Below are 25,112 nucleotides of genomic sequence, written 5' to 3'. Positions count from 1 at the left end.
GTGGAACAAAAACATCCAAATGTACATTTTATGCATTTATTTTATTACACTATCTATTTGTGTCGGTAGATTTCAATTACATTACATGTGTTTCAAGGCTGTTCTCTCAAAATGAGTCAGAAATCTGACAATATTTTCTGATTTATGGAGTGTTAAAAAGCGAAATCCGAAAGCCTCTCTGTAAAAACCCAGGAACATCTGCTGAGAAAGTCATTTCAATCGTGTTGACTTTAAGCAAAAGGTCATTTAATCTCATCAAAGTCTAAGAGGTTTTGTTTTCTGCAGGAATATGTCAAAGCAAACTTTTATCACCTTTAATAGTGGTTTGTTTCTCCTCGGCTTTATGTTCGATCTCTTTCCTCCACATTCATCCTCGCACATCAACTAATCTCTGCACGTGCAAGACCACACAATCTGTAAGATGCATAAGGCTTTGACAATTCATAAAGAGATTTCTGATACATCGTTGTAAGTGAGCCACCTGCATCCCTGTGTCAGAGCGTTTACGACAGCCAGCAGATCTTGTGGCTTTACCATGTGCTCTGCAAAGACTCCCGTCTGCCTTAATCACACCAGCAGCCTGTGAAGCATTTCTGTCTAAGTGAATTTGCTGCTTTTGAAAACGACGTGGCGTCACAGACGTACACAAGTTAACTCTTATCAAGTTAAACATTGAGCCCAATGTGCCTAAATAAATACAGTTCTGTGTTATAGCAGGGAGAGATGCGTCACATAGTGCCTGACCCGGGATTATGTGCGAGTGTGTTTTCTGGGTCGCTCCAGTCGTACCCTGTGAGCTGGATTTGGAACCCAATCACAAAGTCACCTTGAACAGTCCCAGATTCCCCTTCTCACTGTCTGCAATCCAGCCTAATTCCTCCACTGAGATGGTATTCATCCAACGCACACCAAAACCACATGAGGAAGAGTTTCAGCGGCGTCCACTGACAGCGATTCTTAGCATGTCATGACGGCGAGAGGGAGAATGCTGAAACAATGGGGCTGATAAAGGATAAGAAGTTTGAAATAACGATAAATAAATGAAAAGGTTTGGTTTATGCTGGGTTGTGCACTTGAATATATTTGCACAAGCATTGATTTAAAATGATAGTTCATCCAAAAATGAAAATGATGTCTTTTATTCACGTGCTTTATACAATATAGATAATTTCAAAGCAGCTTCACATTAATAAACAGAAAAATAATAGTGTTAATTTTGTAAAATTCACCAAAAATTATTTCTGCTGTAACAGAAAACACATCACATTTTAGTTCAGTGTTGTTTAAGTTCAGTTCAATAATAGTGTCAGTGTTGCAAAGTTCATCAATTATTAAACAAGTTCAATTCACGTTCCCATATTCAGTAGAATTTACCAAAATGTATCAAACAAATTCAATTTCAGGTGTAAAGCAGCTCTACAGAAGGCAATGGCATCAGCATTCAGCTCAAGTCAGTTCAATGTTGATTCAATTCAGTTCAATAACTGAATGTCAATCTTGCAAAGTTAGTGTCATTATCCAGAGCAATCCAGTTGTGTTCTCGTCTGATAGCATTAGTGCAGTTAAAATGATAATATTACTGAATAATAATTGTCTTTTAAACTCCAATGTCAATGAAAGTCAATGCTGCAGCGGAATTTTAAACAAATTGTATTTTGGTTGTGCAGAAGAAAGTAAGTAATAGAGGTTTGAAATGATAACGAGTAAATGATGACAGAATTTAAATTTTTGAGTGCACTACTCCTTTAATCAATCAATTCACTTAGGCACACCTCAAATCGTGAAGTGTGTGAGAAGCTATGTGTGTCTGGCTGATCGTGTGTACATTTGTTTTGATCATTACGGTCTATAAACCCAAAGACAGAGCAGCGTCTGGGCTCAACACTGTCACTGTGTCCAATGCGGGTGTCTGTGGAGATTTGTGTTTACTGCACAAACCTGTCACGGATAAACGGGATAAACCTTGCACACGCACAATGTTTCTTATTCTGTTTCCCTTGTTTGTCCACTGTGTACACCAAAACACACACAAACACCTGTGGACTCCATAAGTCACCGCAAAAAGTCGCCCGTAAATCCAAGGTAGACTTGGACACGACAACAGTCTCCTCTGAAATCTGTTTCTTCTTTAGGAAAATGTTGTTAAGGGAAGCTTTTAAAAGGTTTCAGGCCGTTCACCTCGTGTTTCAAAGGAATAAACATTAAACAAGGGCGACATCTGTTTTTATACCAACAAATGCGATTCAGTCTAACAAGCAATGTGTTGACTACATCAAACAATCATTTTCATTTTCTCTTTCTTCTGTGGCCTGCTTGAATTCTCTCGCTCTCTTTCTCTCTGTCTGGCGCTATGCTAATTAACATTACTGGGAACACGAATTGCAAAAAGGAGACTGGGATTACTTAGATAAGAATCAACAAACACAAAGCGGCTAAAAGAAAGTAATTTAAATTCTAATAATGCAAAACTGTTAGAACATTCTCATTGATGCATTGCAACAATTTTGCTCTTTACAGTCTCCATAAATCCTATTTATTCTTTTATGGTGCACAAGCTAAGACTCTCAGGAACAAAGTTGCCTGTTGGGCTGGATGGGATTTTCTTGCTCACATTTTCCTGGTCTCAGGGTGCAAGGAACTGCTGGAATAATAAATGCAATATTGCCACAAGTTTGCATGCAGTATGTATTCTAAAAACTGTGGAGGAACCATAAAGAGACAACATCAAAACAATGCCTTTACAAAGATCACTAATAATAAATTTTTCCTATCTTTCCCATCTTTTTATTTTTGATTAATACATTCTATGCACTTTAAATGCTAAATATCTTCAGCTATCTCCTGGCCAACACCTCAAACTACACAGCCTCCCCTTCATAGCCTCCTAGCAGTTAGCATTAAAACGCTAGCATTAAAAAACGAAAACTCTCAGGTGTAGAATGGCTAATTTCCAGCCAAATTGATTTCTACGCTTCATAAAAGGAAATGCTAGACCTTATTAGATTCTACTAACTATAATAGCTGCATGGAAAATGCGCAGGGCTTGTGAAAGGGGATCTATGTCAGAAAGCAGGAGCTAGCAGCGTGGCTCTCTTATGACTGCTAACTTGCTAACTTCAGCCTGAATTAGAACAGAATTCACTTAATCGTAGATGATTTAGAACAATCACCAGCCTTTCTGCCACTCATAGTTGGTTGAAAATTCTCCCTTTGTTTCACCTAGCTTACACTTAGAATGGCCTGCAAAATCGTCTCCATCCTGCTAATGGTCTGAGCAGTGGCTTTGCTTCCTCAAATGTCACACGGCATTTATGTGGTGCTCATTCACCTCATGGAAGTAAAGCAGCAGGACTGTGAAGCCACAGGGAGAAATATTCTGCTAGGCTACATAACCCTGTCACAACCCTTTAACAACCCGCTTCCATCAAACCAAACTGAAACCAAACCGGGTGAGATATGGTCTGGGCTACCTGATTTGTCAGATAAAACCACAGAGGATCTACACAGAGTGCTAACGTCTCGATGAAGATGGACAGGATGGAGATCTTCAAATAACAGTAAAATCTCAATTGGTGCAGTTATTTATCATAACTATCTGATTATCTGTTGTTAGCTTTTTAGAACAATTTAGGAATAACTTTACAACATTCACCAATACAAAAAAAATGGTAGCTAAAACTAAACTGAGGATCAAAAAAATCAAATATGATCAATTTATATTCTATATACTGTTTAACAGAGATAAGGAAAATTCTGAATTGTAGAATTGGCTTCCTTTAAATTCAAAAGTGTGCATTTGAATTGAATTGGGCACATCCCACAGGAAGCTGGAATGACATGAAGAGAAGTGTATTCAATTGTAATTCAAAGAAATTCAAAACAGGACACACTGGTTAAAATGCATTCGGTTAAATATTAAGAAATATATAAACTAAATACAATTTAGATCTATAGATCTAACATTCAAACCTTCAAACTTCAAGGCATTTTAAACATTTTAGAAACTTTCAATCACGGCTTTGAAAAGCAAATGTTTAAAGTCTAGTTAAAAAATCTAGTACTAGTTAAACCTACTTCCTTACATTCAAATTTAAATTGGAATTCTGCATCCTGTTTGCTACCTCAATTCAAATTTTGGAATTTAAAAGTCATTCTTAGTTTAATTCTGAACGGTGCACCACCATGCTTTTCATTTTACTTTCCATCCATATCGTTGCCTCAAGATTTCAGAAGGACGCCTTTCTAACACGCTCTGGAGTTGATGATCCAGGCGTGGAGAGGCCCCTCTTTTGGCCCCTGTCTCACCCCAATGCCCTCTTCTCCACTCCCCACTACACTGACATCTGCCAGATGGGTCTGCACAGCTGTGGCGGAGCAGGTCAGCAGCCGGGCCAAAGGTCTGATCTCGCTCTGGCCTGGAAGGAATCTCTACACAGAAACCTGCCGACATACCCAAAGCCAAACCAGTGGGAACTTCTGCGAAACCCCCCCTAATGGTAACTGCATGAAGAATACTGCATTCTTGCCATGAAACGGCATGTCATATTTTATTAGAACACTTAAAAAAGTCTCTGCCAATGCAGCTGGCATAACTTGGCATGTACGAGTGGTGGAACGTCTTGTCGGGTCTCGTGCCAAACTTGCACACCTCACTGAATTAGTGTTTTGGGTGGGTTAAATGCATCAAGCGCCCTTTATTGCCAGTCCAATGGGAGGTCAAATTGAACTATGATGAACTGTACTTTTATGAGTAAATCTACATGAGTACTCCACCAGACTGACTATTCTAACAGTTAAACGTCAATGGCGAAACCACATGAAATCCCCATTTGGAGGGGGCCAGATTTAGGGAGGGCAAGAACATACACAATAGACTCCACAGAGAAATGGCACAATCCCCCCTGAACACTGGACCAAGCGCAGAACAACATTGAAGACCTATGGCTGTTGTTTACTGTGCTTAACCAGAGTCACTTTCTTAGGGTGACCTTTTTGGAAGATTCAGTTTGAGTTGACCTTTGGAGATTTTCAAAGTGTTTCAGAATTAGATTATGAGAAAAATTGCATTAACAAATTATATCCATGACTTGAATACCTCAGCTTTTCACATGATATCCCTTTAGCCCTATTATGTGAGAGGGGGAGATGTGTCCTTTTCGTTATTCTGGCTTGTTAAAGGTTTTCTTCTGGTTCTATCTCTTGTCATTCACATCAGTTACCATAAATACATCAAGCACCCCCGGGGATTCTTGCAGGCCAAGAAATTCACAATTGACCTACAAATATGGCTCATTCTTTGCCATAACATGCTGGAACAGAAGACGCCTGTCTTTGACAACCATGTGGCTTTTCATTGACCAATTAGAGGTGTTTTTTCACACTCTTGGTCTTATGCTCATTATCATCACTGCTAATATGATCTACCATCCATGTTAGCAATGATGATAATGAACATAAGACCAAGAGTTCTAGTATTTTAACTCGGGACTTTCCCATTTCACCCTTTAGAAATCCCCAAGACGCCACTATCTTTTGCAATGCTGTTTAAGTAATAATGAATGCTTTTACATACACCAGAGCTTAGCAGACATAAACCTACAATCAATGCAAATCGGTCCCCTAAACACATCATGTGTGAAATATTGCAAGAAAACAGGCATAGCATAAATCTCTCAACATTCTCCCAAGTGTGTTGAAGCAACCATTTAGACACATATGTCTTTTTTCTTGAACGCTAAGAGACAGACAAAGACATATGTTGAATCAGTTACCCTGCCTATGTGTACGTTCCGGTGAGGAACCTAAGGATAGATTGTCGAGATCTACGGAGGACGACATGAGGGTGAGTGTTTGGAGAAACCTAGACCCCCGACCCCCACCTTGCCGAGTCTTTTACAAGTGCTTGATTGATTAATGTTGTTGTCAGGGAACAGAGTCCCCAGAGTAAACCAGAGGGATCCTTTCTGATATGTAGAGGGATTTACAAGTAGCGGCCAGCTTTCAAGTGCTGGGAAGCGATCGCCGGCCAAGGGAAGAGATGAGAAATCCATCAGGAATGCATTTTGTCTGTTCCTCTTTCTTCCCTTCTCTTTTTCCCCCATCCCTCTTTTTGTCTCTCACTAGTTCGGAGTGCAGCTGCTGCAATAATTCTACTGTATTTGCTTTGCGATGTTACATAAAACTATAGGGTTCACAAACTGTCAGGAAGCGACCCAAAGACTCGGGGTGAAAGTAATAGGGCTCCAACTGACATCTGACCAAGAGTGATGTACTCCCGTAGGTCAAACAATTAGTCTCTGCAGAATAAATAAATATATATAACAAACACCGCCAATAAACAGAGGCATGTGGATGACAAGAGAAGACACGACTCCAACAGGAGGTAAAACAAATGTGATAGTTCTCAAACGTAATACATTCAAAGTGTACTGCAAAACTGTCCAGGGGAAATGCATCTATCTGTGCAAGTGGGTGTATCTCACCTGTACACGAGCCTCGGTCAGTTTGGTCCTCTGTGCGAGCTCCTCTCTGGTGTAGATGTCGGGGTAGTGTGTCCTCTCGAAGGCCTTCTCGAGCTCCTCCAGCTGCTCCGCCGTGAAGGTGGTACGGCTGCGTCTTTGTTTCCGCTTCAGGGGCAGGTCTGGCTCCGACTCTATATCTGAACCCTCGTCCGTACGATTACCTGTGTGCACAGTTTGGAAATAAGTCTTTGAGTGGCTTCGAATATCAGCACGAGCTTTAAAAAAAATACCACGTTATTTTAAAAAATGTGATGCATACAGCAATTAAAAACCTCAGCTGTCATCTTTAAGCAGCAGTATTGCAGCACATTTGTCAATGGAAAACGAACGGCTATCACGACGATATTAATGCTTCCGTTATCTCGACATGTCAATGGAGCGCTAGATACCGTTTTATTGGGTCTTATTCATATGTGAGAAGTCTTCAGACACATAATCCTGCCACTGAGCCCTGGAGAGGCCTGGGGGACGTAACTGTGAGGGTTAGGGTAATCTACACCAGACACCTTGCTCTAGCACGTCCGCCTTATTCTCTCTTCAGCGGCCTGGGGCTAACTCCTAAGAGCAAGTGTTTGAAATAAGGATGTATGAGACTTCTGGGCTATTGAATCCCTCCCTTTGTGTTTCAAGCTAGTGTTCGAAATATATTACAACATATTTTACATTACTTTTTTTTCAGGCATGCAGTCAAAGACAAGTGCAGATCGCAGTTGGCAGTTTGCATTTTAGCCAGAGGAGTATTTCCCCGGCACAAAGACGAACACTACTACGACCGAGCCAAGAGAAGCGTTTGTAAGGAGAGATATGGAGTGTGTTAAGATATATTACTGAAATACATTACCATGATAATTGATTCTAAAATTGCATCATACTTTATTTGTGAGCCACCTCTGTATATCTATTCACGGCAGCAGAAAGCTTGTGAAAGGTCCTGTCACAAAAATCACACTTCTACATTTGCTTTCTTAAAACGCATGAGTGCTAACAAGCAGCTTGAGCTTGAGTCTTGCTCCAGGCCCTTTGGTCTTGCATCATCCACGGGGGAAAGACAGAAAAGAAGGGCTTCAAGCTCCTTCCCCCGCAACGCCACAGCTGCCACGACGGAGACAAATCTCCTTTGAGCCATCGTGCGCGCTCTCTGCCCACTGCTGATCAGCAGGTTCCTGCACCCTGGACCACTTCACATGAGTTTTCCTGCATCTCTGTTTCCTTCTGCCAGACCAGAGCCTGATCATCTCTCCCAAACCCCCATCTGCCAGGCCTCTTCTATGGCTGATAGGCTGCCAGGAAAAGAGGTTACAAAAAGGCCTGTGGGAGTGCGAAAGTGCATGTATATTAGTATGTGCATCGGCGTGCGAGTGTGTCCGTCCGTATCGGCGAATGAATTCTTCTCGGTGCATGTGCAAGTATTGGGTGCACTTGAAACTGACAATAAAGAAAAAACAACCACCTAACGCAATGCAACCATAACAATAAAAAGAACCGAAATGCAGGTGTACAAGTGATTTGGTGCATGCTTGCGTATCCATGCATGTATTATTCATGGTGCATGTAAGTTTAGGTGAACTACTTGCACAATAGAAGCAGCAAAATATATAATTATCAATAAAACTCTGCATGTAAAAGTAAGTATGAAATGCATTCTTTCTGGTACATGTGTGAATGCACATGGAAATAATAAATATAAAAGACAAAACAATCTAGGGTTTTGTGTATTTACTCATGCATTCTTCTTGGTGCATGTGCAAGTATATGGTGCAACGACATCAACAACAGAAGAAAGAAACCCTTCCGCAATGCAACCGCTTCAAGACAAACCAAACTGCTGCATTCTCTAGACCGGCTCTGGAGTTTAATTAAACAAGGAATTAGCGGATTATATGGAGACTATCATTACAGACCACTCGAGCAGTCTTCACAGAATGTCTTTTTGTCTCCCCAAGCTCTGGCTCAATGATTCTCAATGGATTACATGCGACCGCAGGACATGACTCCGCATTCATTAAATCAATTCCTCCATCTTTCCCCCATTTAATAAAGATTGATTTTTTTACAACACTGCCTGGCACTCCAGCACACGAAAAAAAAAATCTTGAATATACAAAGTTGAATATGTACATATCCTGGATATCCCTTTGTTGGTTTTCATGAGGATGCGCCAGAGCGATTTGTTGCTAACACACCATGACAACACTTGAGACTGGCGCAGTGGTCTACGGATCACTTTCCAAAGTCACCTCGGCATCCTGAGGGGGAGGGAGAGACGTGCCGCTGTGATTTTTGTTTCATTGCACAGTTTCGCCACATGATTCATGAGGCAAGATTCTGTCAGCGTACCCTGTCCTCACGCCTCTTTGTTTTCTTTCTGTCGACCCGTTGGACACATCAAAGACTTTTTGCTTTAACTTACAAACATACTGTAACCGTATCAAATCCCACCGCACGTCTTTTGTACTGAAATATTTTTTCAAAACATGTAATCAAGGGGCAAAACTCAGAAACAAAACTCAGGTTGTTGTTGCCGTCTCACAAGCTCTAGCTCAGCCGTCTTGCGAGCCCAAGACTGAAGGTCAACAGGCCCCCTGACAACAGCAAAGGATTATGGTAATGAAACAGATGCTGGCAGAGATAGAGCAGTGAGAGGGGCACGATTCAGGCCTCATCTCTGTCCCGAAGTGATCCACTGATTGGGATGCTAGCTTTTATCAAGGGAACAGAAGTCCCAAATGGGTTCAGATAGGTTATGGCAGTCATGTAATGTACTACAAGCATATTGTCTCTGCTAGCTGCTAATGTAAGCGTGGAGGCTGACTGTTTAAGTTCAAAATGAGATGGCTTAATGTATATTGAAGTTTGAACTCTATTATACACTAAATTATCACCATTACTTCATAAAATATATGGCTTTCCTTCCTTGTTTATAATGCACTATAACCACCGTAATCAGGGGACAAAAAAAAGCAGCAGTTAATTTGCACTTTAAGCCCAAGAAGATGTGAGGTCAATTCACAAGAACTCTTCCCTGTTTTAAAACAATAAGGTACATCCTGACTAATCCTCGACACAATAACCGAGCTGTAATTCTATTTGAGGGTTCTGGGGATATTGATAAAGTCCTCTGCTCATTTATCAGCCAATTAAAGCCTAATTATGTTCCATTCATTCTGTGCTACAGCCTGAATGTTTTTCCTCCAGGGCCCAACGTGATCTTTAACGAAATGTTGACTTTGCGCCGAGTATTTAATTTGCAACAAAATCAGGTGCGTACAGATTGCTCTGACGAATTTTAGATTGTATTTCATTTAAAAACCAAACCCTTTTGGAGCAGAGAGCTAGAAGAAGATAACCCGTTACGAGAAGCTTCTCTGCTTCTTGGATGTATGAATTACTAAAGCCAAATCTTATCCATTTAGGGCCCATTATCTGCAACAGCTAAGCCAACATACACATTTAGCTCAACCGTTTACGTTGGCTTAAAGGGATAGTTCACCCAAAACTTAAAATACTGTCATCATTTGCTCACCCTAATGTTCCAAACCAGTATGCATTTAGCTCTTATGAGGAATGCAAAATATATTTTAAAGAACATTTGGTTTTAAACAACAATGAAGTCTTTTGTGTTTGATTGAAAAAAGAAATGCAGAGTTTTTTTTCACATTTTGTGTGAACAATCCCTTTAACAGTAATGCGACCATTTCACAAAAGTCCTATCTATTTAACTATTGAAAAAAAGACTACTGTATGAAATTATCTTGTGTATTGATTTTTTGTGCTTATATTTTCCATTTTAAGTAGCTTGCATACACAAAAAGTGCTAAATGGAGATTTTGCAGCAATGTCATTTAGAAGAACCATTTTGGGTTCTCAAATAATCTTTCAATGAACAGTTCTTAAAAGAACCATTTTGATCATCTAAAGAATCATTTTCCACTATAAAGAACCTTTTGTCCAATGCAAAGCTTCCATGAATGTTAAAGGTCCATCATGTAACCATTGATGCCAATAAAGAACCTTAGTGTTAAATAGCCACAAGACATTCCTTCTCGTCTCTAAGGGCTTTTAAAAAAGTAATCGGTGAGTTAAAGGGATAGTTCACCAAAAAAATGACATTAGCCATTGACTTTCATAGTAGGGAAAAAAATACTATGGAAGTTAATGGCTACCGTCAACTGTCTGGTCACTAGTATTCTTCAAAATATCTTCTTTTGTGTTCAATCGACAGAATAGAGAAACTAATTCTGGTATGGAACAACATGAGGGTGAATAAACAATGACAGAATTTTAATCTCTGGGTGAAATATCCTTTTAATACAACAAATTTGATAAACTCTACAAAGAGGCCTGACCGAATGGCTAAATCAAAATACAAACAAAATGATTTAGCCTACTAAAAAAAAAAAGTACCATGTCACTTTACTCATTTAGTAGCATGGTCTGATACACCACTGTACCATGTTATATGCCACAGTACCTTATTGTAAACGAAACACATTCATGGATAACCAAATCCCAACTAAAAACAGTCTCTTTGTCCTCAAGATCTATCTATATCATTTTAATTATATCAACCAACACCATCAAAAGTGATTTGCGCAGCTCATCTGAAAATAGAGTACGAAATATCATTACCAAACCTAAGATCCTAAAAGGATGTCAAAGATCCTTATAGGGGGTAAAAAAAGACAATTGAAAAGCACGATTGAGCCAGAATTCAAAGTGCAGCTTTTGACATCATCAGAATCCCAGGAATTAGTCAGGGATGGCGGATAATAAAAAGCCTCCATGACACAGTGAGAAGGAGGTAGAGGCGTCTCCAACCTCATCTGCTAAGATTGCCTTTGAATCAGTATTAGCTCAACATTACAGCAAAATTCTATGCAGCCTTTTTTTTATACCGTAACCAATGTCCTCAATATCAGCTGTACCTTGCAAACTACCCAAGACAGAGTGACAAAAACAGGCAGGGCTTTTTGCAGTGCGGCATTAGCTCATAATGGCTCATTTTGAAAAGCATATTAGTTCCAGCATAATTACAATCAAGTCTTACGCTTGCTATTTTACAGGCATTCAATAGGACCAGCCTCGGAGCTGCAAATGACACCAGTTGAGTGTAACTGACAACACATCTTCCCCCTTTTCTTCCTTCGGCATCTTCCTAAACCCCCCACATTCCCACAGGACAAAAATAACAGCGTCCCTGCTTAATTTTTGTTTACATGTTTATTTTGTACATGCCTTTGTGAGAGTCACTGGAGCAATTATACTTTTTGTCACTCCAGGAGGAGGAGAGGGGAATCATAATGCCGAACCGCCCGTAATGAGCCGAGTTTTCGCCGTGCGATCTGATTTGATATCTCTGACATCCATCTGCCTCTTTTTGCAATCTCTCTGGCTCGCGGCCTGAATATAAAACTCTGCGTGTTTCCTCAGGTCTGTTTAGGGATTGAACCTTTGATACTGGTGTGCCTACGGTGGGAGAGGGAGGTGGAGAAGCAGTGAGATCAAATAACTGACAGAAAAATTTGCATTGTTGAAGGCGGAGCCTGAACGTACTTTTCCGGTACAGGCCCCCACAGGGTTAAGGCAATCTGACGAAATGTTCAAACAGCAACATTTTTTTATTTAAAGTCCATGAAAAGACTTGGATTAACAAATACATATATATATATATATATATATATATATATATATATATATATATATATATATATACACAAATATATATATATACACAATGATGAAATATTGCATGCTCACAATGAAAAGAGAATCCCTAAAGGAAGGTTGCTCATTCTTAGTTCAGTTATTATCACTTCACTTCCAGTTTCTCCCAAAATGTTTGTCTTTAAAAAATCAGTGCAAATGAGAGAATTGTTGAGATACATTGAGTAAAAGTGGATAGCAGCTCAGATTTTTTGGCCTTGGAGAAATTAATGAGAAATGCTCATATTGAGATCTCTGGCCTTGATTGCAAGCTTTTTAACAGCATTGTTGAGATTTCTTCTGAAACGGCAACTACAAGAGCTTTTTCTTCAGGAGAACTGTTGGAGAAACAGGAGATGTCTACATTTGCCCTCCAATCGATCTCATCTTTTCAACAATTCAGATTCTAAAGACATATATGCTAGTTTGCTTTCCTACAGACAATACTGGAAAGAAACAATGCCAATGTCATCAAGGCGTTTACTTGCATTTTTAGTAAAAATAAAACATAAAACAAGGTATTTTAAAATGTAATGTACTGTAAAGTGCAAGTTAAAATACTGACAGACTTAGAGAATGCATTTGCTTTTATAAATGAAAGTATTTTACCACTCAAAAATTTGTAAACATACTAAGTTCCTCTAATGCATCATTAGGTCAAATAAATATAAGCCTTCGACCCAAACAAAACTCTTGTTAACAATCCAAATTTCATTTTCATATGCAGCCCTGTTCCCAATGCTAAAGAGAATTTATACTTTATCAGACAGTCGAAAGTTGCTTCAAACTTCTGCTATCGGAGTTAAAAGTTAATATTTATACAAGGTAGCCTATGAAAGTCAATGATTCCACTGCGAGCTTTAGTTGAACAGTCTCTTGTGTCTCATTGCCATTGTCAAAAGCAGTCTCACATGAACGTTCCTCTTTTGCTTCCCTTTTCACAACATTCGGGATAAAAATCACATCCTTTAGAAATGACGAGAGCGGCGGAGAGAAAGACGAGCCCAAAGAAAATAGACGAAAGGGAAAAGAAGCAAAAGGAGGGGAGGGTCTATAATCTTTGGCTCCCACAACAAACAATTAGAGCTTTTTTTCTTTCAGAGAGGTTGAAAAAAGAGGTTGAAGAGAGGCGCAGAAGAAGCAGCTAAGGCGTTGGTCTTTTATAGCTCTTGTCATGTGGGTGAAGGCGCAGGGCGGCCATAGGAACACACGCCTAACGTCCAACAACAGGCTGGGCCCCGGGCCCCTTCGCGCTTTCAGCCTGCATAGACGCTGCACCTCAGGGGGCCATTAGAGCCTGAATAGGGCCCTGACAACCCCGCGTAGCTCAGTGGGGAATCGATAAATGCTGACATATTGACTCCCTATGCCCCAGTGCCAGGGGACAGGCGTGCCGAAATATGAGCGTGAAGGACTTGAGCGGCAGGATTTTATACATTAAACAAATATACAGTGGGGTCCAAAAGACCGTCTGAGACTGATAAAGAAACCTATACTCTTTTGCATTTAGTTTTTCCACTGCAAAATCATATTATCAGGATAAAAATTTCAGTGAGGAGTCACATCATCTTTTTACAAATTTGATTAGTGTTTTTTTCGAAGTTGTAAATAAAGAAACGATTAGTAGAGTATTTAAAATACGATTTCAGTCTTTCTAGCTTAAAATTTCACATTTAATTCCACTGCAGTTCCTTTGTAATTATTTGTGAAATTTACTAGCAGTTTCTGAAGTTTCAAAGTTCATCCTACACCATTTTTTTTTCAGTGTAGTGCAAAATGTCTTTTTTTAAAACAACTTTTCTTTGTTTTAGAAACTTTCCTAAAGCTCAAATCTCTGTCCTAAAAATATTTTCAGTGCCCCTTTAAAAAAAAAAGTATTCTTGCAAACATCATCTTAATTTCAATATAATTTTAGCGGTTGACGTCCTAATTACATTTTGATTCACTTCACCTGTGGGGTCGGAAAATTCACAGAAGAAGCCATTTTGCATTATATACACAATCTAAGGAAAGCAACTAGGCCTACATATTTTCCAGTTTATGGGACCTTTCAAGTCAGAAATACTAAGAAATGTGAATTACTACATAAAAACACAGAATTCCCATAAATGATGACCCAACTAGTCAAACACAGTTGTCTGAGCAAACAAAAGTTTAAACTGAACAAAATTGCTCAAATGTTAAGAGTTAGCACGTTCCAAGCATCCATTGCAGCATGAATAAACATATAAATTATGAATAATATAAGATTATTGTTTTGCTGTTTGCTGACTTTTAAAAAAATGTATTGTGTTATTAAATTAATATTTGGTGAAAAGGAAATCTGTACTTGCCTTGATGGATTTATTGGCTGAATGAGGCATTTTGTATTTAGTGAACGGACAAATTCAAATGGACAAAACAAAGTAGTGTTACTTAGAATAATTTTTAAGACAATAGATGAGAGAAAATCATCAAAATCTGAAGTTGCATAGAATTTCTTGAAAATTCAATTTTGACAATCCACACGCACAGTCCAAGCAGGAAAATTTCGAACAGAGTCCTTTTGAATTCCTGTCACCACAGGGAGCGAGAGATATGAGAAATGGAGGATGCTTCCCCGAGACGTTTTCTTGAGGGTCACCCTACCTACCTCTGTTCCAAGGGAGCAAGGCTTAGTTTTCTCTACATTCTTCCTTTTTGCCAAAATGGGATTTTGTTTCCTGGGGTTAGGTCCCTGCTAATTAAGGTCACAGCTAAAGTAATGAAATTAAGAAGGACCACAAAGCGAAAAAGGGAACCCAAGGGGTCCGTGTTATTAGTGCAGAAGCCCCTTCACAGGGCTGTGAAGAGAAAAAGCAATCCAGGAAACCAAATACCAACTCTGAGCTCTGAGAAGTGCCTGTTTATTTTATCCAGAATGTGAAAGGATGGAGTTTAGGTAGGAGCCAGAATGCACTCAAGGATTGAGATATGTGCCTGAAGGATGGCTTCGGAGTCAAGGCATATAATTCTTTCATCATAAAGTGGTTATATAGTACAGTCAAAACTCAATGTGACTTCACTCTGGAGGAGAATATAGGCAAAAAAAATTCCCCCAAAAGATACTATGGGTAAAAAAATCTAATTTGCATACCAATTGTTAATCTATCCTTATCAAAGATGCTATTCCTGGAAGGTACAAAACTTGCATGGATGACCCAGAAGATGCTCTTTCAAAGCTCAAGAGATGTACTGGAAATGTTACGTTTCATCTATGTATGCTAAGATTTCTCTTAAAATTCTCCCGAAGAAAAGAAAACTTCAATTTTAACCATATTTTCCAGAAATAAAATGTTATATAAATCAGGGGACTGTTATGTGAACAAACTCCTCTGAGAATATAGATCGGAATAAAACTAAGGTTTGGTGCGTGTAAAGTGAAGTGAAGTTTCTGACAGCTTTTAAAGATATGAATTGTAAATTGAAATCTGCTGGGGTAAATTGATAATGTATGTGTAATCAAATAAACACTTAAAGGGATAGTTCACCCAAAAATTAGAATTCTGTCATCATTTACTCATCCTCAAACCTGAATTTCTTTCGTCTGCTGAACAAAAAAAAGAAGATTATGGGTAACCAGACATTTTTGAGTGAACTATCCCTTTAAGTGTTTATTTCAGATGCTTTCTTTTCAGTAGCCTGAAATAAGACATGTTGTTGAAGACCAAAATCTCAAATTTGAGCAATGCATGAAAAAAACATGTGTTTTTACCTGTTCATATTGAGATCTTTCACATTTGATTTGAGACTTTTTCACATACAAAACATCTGCTTTCAAACATCAATCCCCTAGCCTTTTCCTTTTTCCGCTTTTGCTTCAATGCATACTAGCCTACATGAAATTCCCAAGACATTTTTCAGGACATAAGGAGGTCTTTAATATTTCCTGTTTTTTGAGTTTACATTCACGAACAGTCACAGAAGCTGATGGTAAAGTCAGAGATCAGCGCTCCATATTGTGTCTTTGGACCGTAAGGGCATTTCAAAATGAGTGTACATTCCCCTAGGGAGGGACCGGCCGGGGACGCCTTAAATAAACCCATTAGTTAAAAATAGAAAGCTTGGATTTTTTCCTTTGAAGTTACAGGGATTGCTCGCTCTTCACCGCTCGCTGTCTCTAAGCTCACAGGTCCACGCTTGTGTATTTTTTAACTTGGTGGAAAGAAGAAACATATTTCTGATTTGCAACACTCTAGGAACGTGTTTATTGTCTTTCTGCACAGCCTTAAAAACGAGCGGCCACACGTTACACGAAAATAATGAAGAATTCATTTGCAAGGCAGGTCAAAAGCATAAAATGGGCGATGTTATGGCCGTAAGTAGCATGAGCTAATGGTGATTTTAAAGCAGTCGAGCATGGTGTGAATGGCTCTAATTCATCAGCTCTGCGACTGGGCACACAGCTCGAAACTTAATTAGTGTTGCACATTATGTGGGGCATTTTCTCCATTGTAATAAAATTAGAGAGAATGCTTGCTATACTTTCTAACACGCCTTGCTGTAACTGGGATGACAATAATCCACCGGTGTCCGTGCCAACTGTCAAAAACTTTGACATCTATGGCAGATGGGGAGAAACACAGGGGGGGGAATTAGACATTTTTTAGGCATTTAGCTCTATTATGATCCTGTGTTTTCTTCTAACATGGGTAATAAAGAAAACAGAAACTCTTTAACACAGAATAACCAATGTTATATCTGTCACTGAATACGGCATGCATTTCAAGCGAATCCCCTCTGATATATCAGTCAAGAAATCACAACGTGACGAATGTTTTCATAAGCAGTGGTTGAATATGAATATAACACAAATATAACAGACCACACAGATCTTAAGAGACACCAGATCCAATCAAAACAAAGCCAACTATTTAAATATGCTGCTTTGTTTATAAGGGTAAAAACGATCTGATGTTGACAGATGGAGGATGCATGGGTGAAAAGATCTTGGTCTAGTTTTATAAAAATACTGGACACTGAAACATTCATATTTCCTACAGCATTTTTTACAGACTTATTTATGCTGTTTGGTTTGCGTAGATGCTTCATTGTTTTAATAATACAGCAAATTTCAAGACTTTTAGTGCATTGAAACTTGATGCAATGAGTTAAATTATAAGGTCTATAATGTGCATGAAGTCATGCTCTCAAATCACACCAGACTATCCCAATAAATGACCAAGATTTGAGAATTAAACATTATGCTTGCAGACGCATGATTACAAAACAATGACAAAATGTCTCTTTTTTTAATCATGTGAAAACAAAGCCCATCATGCATTGTATCATCCGCATTATCTGTGATGAATATAAAGCTCTGCGTTCAGTATCATTACATCCAACAAGAAGCATTTTTTTTGAGCCAGACAATTCAATCACAATCCTCACAATGTGCTTCACATAAAACCCTGGAGAAAACAAGAGACACTTTTCCTTTCTATTTGTTTTCGAAGAGCTATCCTGAGTGTGTGATAAGACAGGAGTCTAAAACAACCAATTAAAGCAAAATTGCCTTCACTCTAGGAAAAACATAGAGTCAAAGCCCCATGGGAACTACTATAGAGCGCTGAGCACTCTTGTCCTTTCCAATGGCATAGTCAAGATCCACCAGACAAGCACAGATAGATAGAAAGATAGATAAATGACTTTTGGAAACATTGTTTTTCTTGTGAACACAAGTACTTACATGAGAATGCAACCCTGATGTCAACTCATTCCTTAACCAATATCTCCTCCCGCCTTTGAGTCAAACCTTTGTAAAATGAAACAACTCTTTCTTGACACTGACCGAGACCGATTACCCCTATGATTACAGAATTTGTCCAATCTTAAAGTTTTCAAAAAGTCCTGTGCTCTACAAAAATTGCCATTGCAATAGGGTGAGTGAAAAACAAATATTCTAAAATGTATTTGAAATACATTTATTTTACCCCAAGTATACTACAAATACATTTACACCCTGCAATTCTACTGTTGGTATACTAGATTGGTATACTTTAAGTATTTAGACTTACTCTCTAAGTCTAAGTTGCAAAATTGGAATTAAAGTAATTTTGTACTTAATGCACTTCAGTTATCCTGAAATAGTGCTGAAGTTCAACTAAAGATACTTAAGTATATTTAATTGTGCTAAAGTGGAACTATTGCAAGTACACTTTAGGTACACTTTAAATATCGTGCATTTAAAGACTGATATTATACAGAGATCATACTATCCTAATAGTGATTTTAAAACACATTAGGCTTAGAGAAATGTGCATTTCAACTAGGGAATTTCAGTATGAACTAATTTCACATCACATTTTTTCTCAGGAATAAATTACATGTGCTTCTATTCACATTTATTTCATAGCTCTCTTACTGTATGTCAAAAATGGACTTCTTTGTGTATATTATAGAGAAACAAAGTTAACTGAGAATGTTTCCGAGCTACGAAAGAGCAAACTCTGAAACACAACAATTTTAATGTATTCAAGTGTTATAAATGTGCATTCAAATAATCAGCTGAATATATCAAATTTGATTTGCACCCAAATTGGATTGTCAATAACAACAATATCAAGAACTACATCTCTAAGGAGAATGAAAAAATAATAATAATAATAATAATAAAAAGAAAAAATGGGTACTTGAGATCCATCATGGCATAGCCTAGAAAACTAACACATTATTGATCTTTTCTTGGTTTTCTTTCTCTCCGCTGTTTGTTTAGAAAAGCCTCATCCCCACTAATAGCTGTCTCAAAGCATAATCTCCCTCCTCCCCTCCGTAACCTCTTCACGCTCCTCTTTTCACACAGTTAAAGTTAGCCGCCTCGCTGCGGTGATTGTGTTGCTAATGTTGACACCTGCCAGAGCGAGGGCTGTTTGTGCTTCACTGCAGTCTGATGCAGATCATCTCTACACTGGGATCTCTTCAGGAAGATTACCAGTGCCAACCACATGTACAGAAAAAAGACAGGGGAAGAAAAGTTGAAAGAGAGATACAGAACAGTTCGGATGGTCTATCAGATTGTGGGTGTGCAAACCTGCAAGATCACTAAATGTGACAGAAAAGTTATTTGACATCAATATACAGACTGAGATTATTTAAACCTGGAAATACACAGGGAGTTTGGGGATTTTAGGGGGGTGACTTAAAATAAAGATTTATATCTTTAATCAAATGAGCAAATGAGTAACATCTGACTTTGTATATAGATTTTCTAATAAAGCATGATGCTCTTAGGAGAATCTCAAATAACAAGATCATCAGGTTTTCTAATGCTGTGAATGCTGCCAGAAAATAAGTATAACTTGTAAAAATAGTGCGCATTTCCACCAGTCTAAGACTTTTGGAGCCCATCTCATGAATAGTTTTATTTGTCATCATGACATAAACATTTATGCATCATAAGACTGAACCCAAACGCTCAAAAGAATTAAATGGTTTGAGTAGAGCCAACTCAAATTAAACAAATTATTGTTATGAGTATTTAGAACTTTCTTTTTCTTTTGAGTTCACAAAACTGACACATTTTTAGTAATCTGAATTGTTTCCTTGTTTTGAGTTTTATGAACTTAAATTTAACTGAAACTGGGCTGGGATTTCTATTTCCCAGCATGCTTAGCCATGACACTCAAAAGGAAGAGTAAATGCTAAAATGAAGTGTTATAATGTTTTTGGTGCAAGATTAATATTAAATGGGAGATTTAGTGTTTAATGTTTTGTTATGCTAGTTTAGAAGAGTTTCTGTTATGTTTGTTCTTTGTAGGGTTACCCTCAACGGTGACGAGTTGATAAAGTTAAATGTTTAATATTGCTGTACTCATTTAGCAAGTGCTCTGCTATGCTAACAATATCAAAGCATTATGTTACAAATTAGCAAGGTAGCATTTATTGAATTAATTTCTTCAATTTAGCCAAGTACTAAAAATATTTAAATTGAGATTACATGATCATTTTAAGTTATATGTATGAATAAGCTTACTCAAATATGTCAAGTCTCAATTAAAAATCGGTAAGTTCTGCTTACTTACTTTTAAAAAATGAACATGAACCAAAATTGATCAGTACAACAAATGGAACCATCAGAAAAAACAGCTTTTGGTGGCTGCCATCTCAGTGTGTTGGAGTGGGGATTCACCCCCAGTCCCTACAGATGTACATTAATGCAGACAACACACTGAGTCCGTCTCTTCCACAAGCCCTCTTCACCAAAACAGGCTGCTGTCCAGCCCCATCGTGTCAGTTTGAAGCCCCCATTCAAAAGTATTCATGCATCTGCCTTCGAGGCACAATGGCCGCTAGTTTATAAACTGTCTGCCTGCGAGCCCAAAAGCTTTAGTCCACATTGTTTTCATACCCTTAATAAACTTTTTGAAGGAGTTCATCAACTGGCCTGAATAGCCTGTGCTCTGAATCTCAAGACAGAAAATAACAGAGATCTTTTTTTCTTCTGCTCTTTTCTTTCTTTCTTTCCTTTTTAGGAGCAGTTTCTCTGACAATGGAGAGAGGAGGCTGTTAGACTTCAGAGGAGTCTTAGGCCCAACACACAAAAAAGAAGAAGGCAGCATTCAATTAAAAGAACAAAATGCTTTCCATAAAGGGGAAGGAGACAATTGTTTTTTTTTTCCTCCATTCAAAAGTGAGAGGATGATCCGAGCATCACTTCATATCTTATTCCAAAAGAGAAAAACACACATTCAAATGCATACAAAGTGTGAGAATGCAAACAGAGAGTAAATATGTTCACAATTCACAAAGAGCAGACTTTTGCAAAAGAGAGATCATTTCGAATCAACCTACGATATTTGAACAGAGATCATTTCAAATTTCATTAGGCTATGAAAAAATATTAAAAAGGATACATAAACCATCACCTGCTTCATTTCATTCTAAGCTTGAGGAATCTGTTTTTATTTGTTCATTTTTCTAAGTGCATCCTGTGACACCCATTAGACAAGCAGGACAAATTTCAAAGAGGCAATACATTTCAGCATTGGCTATAAGCCATTAATCCATTCTCATACCTTTAAAATGTGTGGAAAACTTAAAGGTCTTAAATGGGTGTCTTCTCTAATTAATTTCATCCCCTATTAAAACGGATCGCCAGAGTCCAAGTTGCGTCTCGCCTCTTCGCCTGTGGGGTGCGGAACGACTCCAAAAAACTCACAAACTTGCTAATTGAACAACCATAAAATATAAGGCGCAAACTGCTGTCTACTTCGCCTTTCGTGCTTCACTAGTAAAATAAATAATTATATTTATTAATAATAATAATTATAATAATTTATAATAAAAATGTTAACAAAGTATAGTATAACAATAAATACATTCATATAAAAATAATAATAGCATTATAATAAAAACAATAATAATAATACAGGAGAGAAAAGAAAATACTCAAATATATAATCGTTCGTGTCTGTTTGCGAAGGAAGCGTTAAATTAGATTTGATAAGTTCAACGCGTTTGTTTCGGTCTCTGAAAGCCTGGTCAAGTTTAACAGTGTGCCGACTTCAGGTTATCTAATAATAACAATAATTATAATAATTATAATTATAATAATTATTATTATTATAAATCAATGTATTACATAATATGGTAACACTTTATTTGGATACACTTTATTTTAATGTGCCCTGGCTACACAATACCTATAAATTATGCATAATTACATGCAACAAACCTTAAACCAAGCCCTAATTCTACCCTAACTCTATAATTATATAAATAATTATTACTTAAATGTATAATTAATAAAAATAAAATAAATCTACATAATGGTAAAACTATGATTTAGTTTTTTTTTCTCTTTTTCCCCCCCTTTGTTTTCGTTTTATTCCTATTTCTTATTTGCATATATATGTTGCAGCGGCTTCAATTAAACCGACCAATTATTCAGTAATCGTTCTGCAAATAACTATATATTTATCAATCAGTGGGTTTTGACTTTCAGATGTAGAATTGTATGAGTTCAGCGCATCACTTGTTGCTGAATGACTTTCTCAGCGGTGTTTCTTTGCTCTGTCAGCTGCGCGCACTGAAGCGCGATGACCTGCCCGAGTGTGAGAGAGGTCACCGGTCACTGCCATTTACCGCATCCCGGGATCCTCCATTGTTCCTTGAAGCCACTTGAACGGATCTCTAAAACACCGACCAACGGGACTGAAACGCTCCATTAGTTAAATCCACACGCGCGCGATGGAAAAGAGTGCGTAAATGATTGCTAAGACAAATGCGTAAAATACAGCGGAACAGATCCCAAATAAAATTCTGCCATATTAACGATCCAGACTATTTAACAATTATTGCACTATTTTATACTCTCGAATGCATAAACAAAAATATAATAAATGTTAAAGATAATCCTAAAACTAACATGCCTTTCATAGATGTGGGCATTCAATTATATCATCAGCAGGCATGACTTCTGACACACCATTTGGCATAAAGACCTTATTTTTATCACATAAATAAGAATTTTTACACTGCGCATAAGAATGTTGCGTTCTGATTATGGAACGCAAAACTATTGTGTGTTCTGAAGCACAATCCATATAATTGCCATGTGCCATTGACAACAATACAACTGCAACGAAATAAAATATAGCTGTGAAATATTTTAGCAACGCACGAATCTTAATGATTCATTTGTTCAAAACGACAGAAAAATTAACACGATTGCGCACTATAAGTTTTGGATTCATCTTCAGGCCCCCTCCTCACACACACACACACACACACACACACTTTAATGAGGCATGCTCTCATCTGTATCGCAGCTTGTGTGTGTCAAGTGTGACCCGCCCTCGCAAATCAAATGGCTAAAACGGAAATGACAATTTACATGTCAGAATCAATTGTGTATTTAAGCCCCCATTACAAACATTAACCAGATACGAACGCACCAAATACAATATCCATTAGAATTGCTCGAACGAAGAGGGAATTACACACAAAGATCCAAACAGATATACAGTATTATATGCGATTCATGTAGACCTATTACATTTGGGGTTCAAAGCACTTAAAAAGTTGAAAAATGAAATCCTCTCTGGTTATTAGCACGAGCAGATAATAGCGTTTATGCGCGTAAAGTCCTCTGCGCACTCCAGAATCGCTCCGTTATAACAACGGAGGCGTGAAAACCACACCATTACAAGACTTCTCTCAGATATAAGAGAATGATATTCTCCATAACATCTGCGCAGAGATTTGCACTGTCCCAGATGGCAAACCGCATTTAATGAACAGTCAGGCAGACTTGTCAAGCAGTAATGTGAAGTCGCTTTGTACTGCAGTAGTCTCAAGTGTTTCTGATAAGCAAAAGACATCCACGGATCAAAGATCATAAGCTTCTCAATTTCCCTTGAACTGCCTGAGCTTTCATTCTCATCATCTTTACCCGCTTTTGGTTATTTTTAAACATCTCTACAACACATCAAAACTCACGCCATGTCTGGAGTTCACAGGTCACCCGCAATCTAAAAACGACATTGTTAACTGGTCTATAATCCCTACAGAGACCAATTACAGCGGAGTCAATAAAAGACACATTAATATACCCGCCATGTTTGCATTTTTTCCATTCAACAGTAGCTGGATCACTAGCTAGAATTATTAAGTACTGCATATTGTTCATTTCCTAGCATCTCATTAAATTCATAGTCGTGCCATGGAGTGATAAGGTCAGTGCTCTGAATTCTTACAGGGGTTTGTTAACTGTTACCTTCCCAAATACTGCAATCAATCCAAAGCCTCAAGACAAGGATTTCACACAGATAGAAACAATTATACTAAAGATAATAGGTTACACTTTATTTTAACGTGTCATTGTTACAGAGTAATTATATATTTAAGTACTGAGTAATATTAAGTAACTATTTACTTCCGGGTTAGGGTAGAATTAGGGTTTGGTTGAGGGTTAGTTGCATGTAATTATGCATAATATTCTGTTATTACTATAGTAAGTGCATGTAACGTGTAACAAGGACATTTAAGTACTGAGTAATAATAATTAACTACATACTATAGGGTTAGGGTTTGGTGCATGTAATGCTAATGTATAAATACATGTAACGTGTATCAAGGACACATTAAAATAAAGTTTTACCTAAGAGAAAAAATAGGCTATATACGATAATCATGTTATTATTTAACAAGAAATAAATGATTGTTGTAATTATTATTAGTGATATTAGAAGTAGTAGTAGCCTATGTCAAATTAATAACTAAATAATAATAAAATTCAAACATCTAATGCCCTGGGTAAAAAACGTATGTTGATCTGTTTCATTTATTTATTTTTTAATGTCTCCATCACAAATGCTTGAATCCAAATCATAGTCAATTACATCTGGTTCGGAAGATTGTTCGCAATTAGAACTGCCTTTATCGGAATTTCAAGTAATGAGCAGCACTGTAATGGCGAAATCAGCAGCTGCAGTGTAATATTATTATGAGCTTATATCTGTTCTTATTAATACGCCTGTCAACAAAAAATGGTTAATACCAGAGTATAACACACACACACACACACACACACACACACACACACACACACACACACACACACACACACACACACACACACACACACACACACACACGTGTGTATATATATATATATAACCCTGGAGTCTATACACTAAAGAAAATCCCTCGCCAGTCAAATTCTCGAGCTGTGTTGAGACAGGGTGACGGGACAGAAGAGGTTAATCCGTGTTTAATGCAGTGATGGTCCACACTCTGATGGTTATGTTATCTCTGCCCAACATTTGGGTCTCCTACAATTTCAGCCCAGCCAAAATAGCTGCAAGAAAGTGCAGATGGAGTCACTCTCGACGCCTGAGGAGAATAAATATTAATAGCTAAATAACTTCC

General features: G+C 37.9%; 1 protein-coding gene across 3 annotated transcripts in view; it reads right to left on the bottom strand.

Moving 5' to 3' along the window:
- The window catches only part of pax7a (paired box 7a), a 67,622-nt gene that overhangs the window by 35,282 nt on the left and 7,228 nt on the right, over positions 1-25,112 (bottom strand). For all 3 annotated transcript variants that reach the window (XM_077204132.1, XM_077204133.1, XM_077204131.1), the window contains one exon: positions 6,483-6,682. In XM_077204132.1, the coding sequence (XP_077060247.1) occupies positions 6,483-6,682 (200 nt within the window). The remainder of the gene's footprint in view (positions 1-6,482; positions 6,683-25,112) is intronic.

This window comes from Siphateles boraxobius, unplaced genomic scaffold, assembly GCF_051911475.1.
Source record: "Siphateles boraxobius isolate OS27281-9 unplaced genomic scaffold, OSU_SipBor_1 5, whole genome shotgun sequence".
NCBI classification, from domain to species: Eukaryota; Metazoa; Chordata; class Actinopteri; order Cypriniformes; family Leuciscidae; genus Siphateles; species Siphateles boraxobius.
The sequence above is the reverse complement of the archived record's forward strand: the minus strand, read 5'-3'. Positions and strand labels throughout refer to the sequence as shown.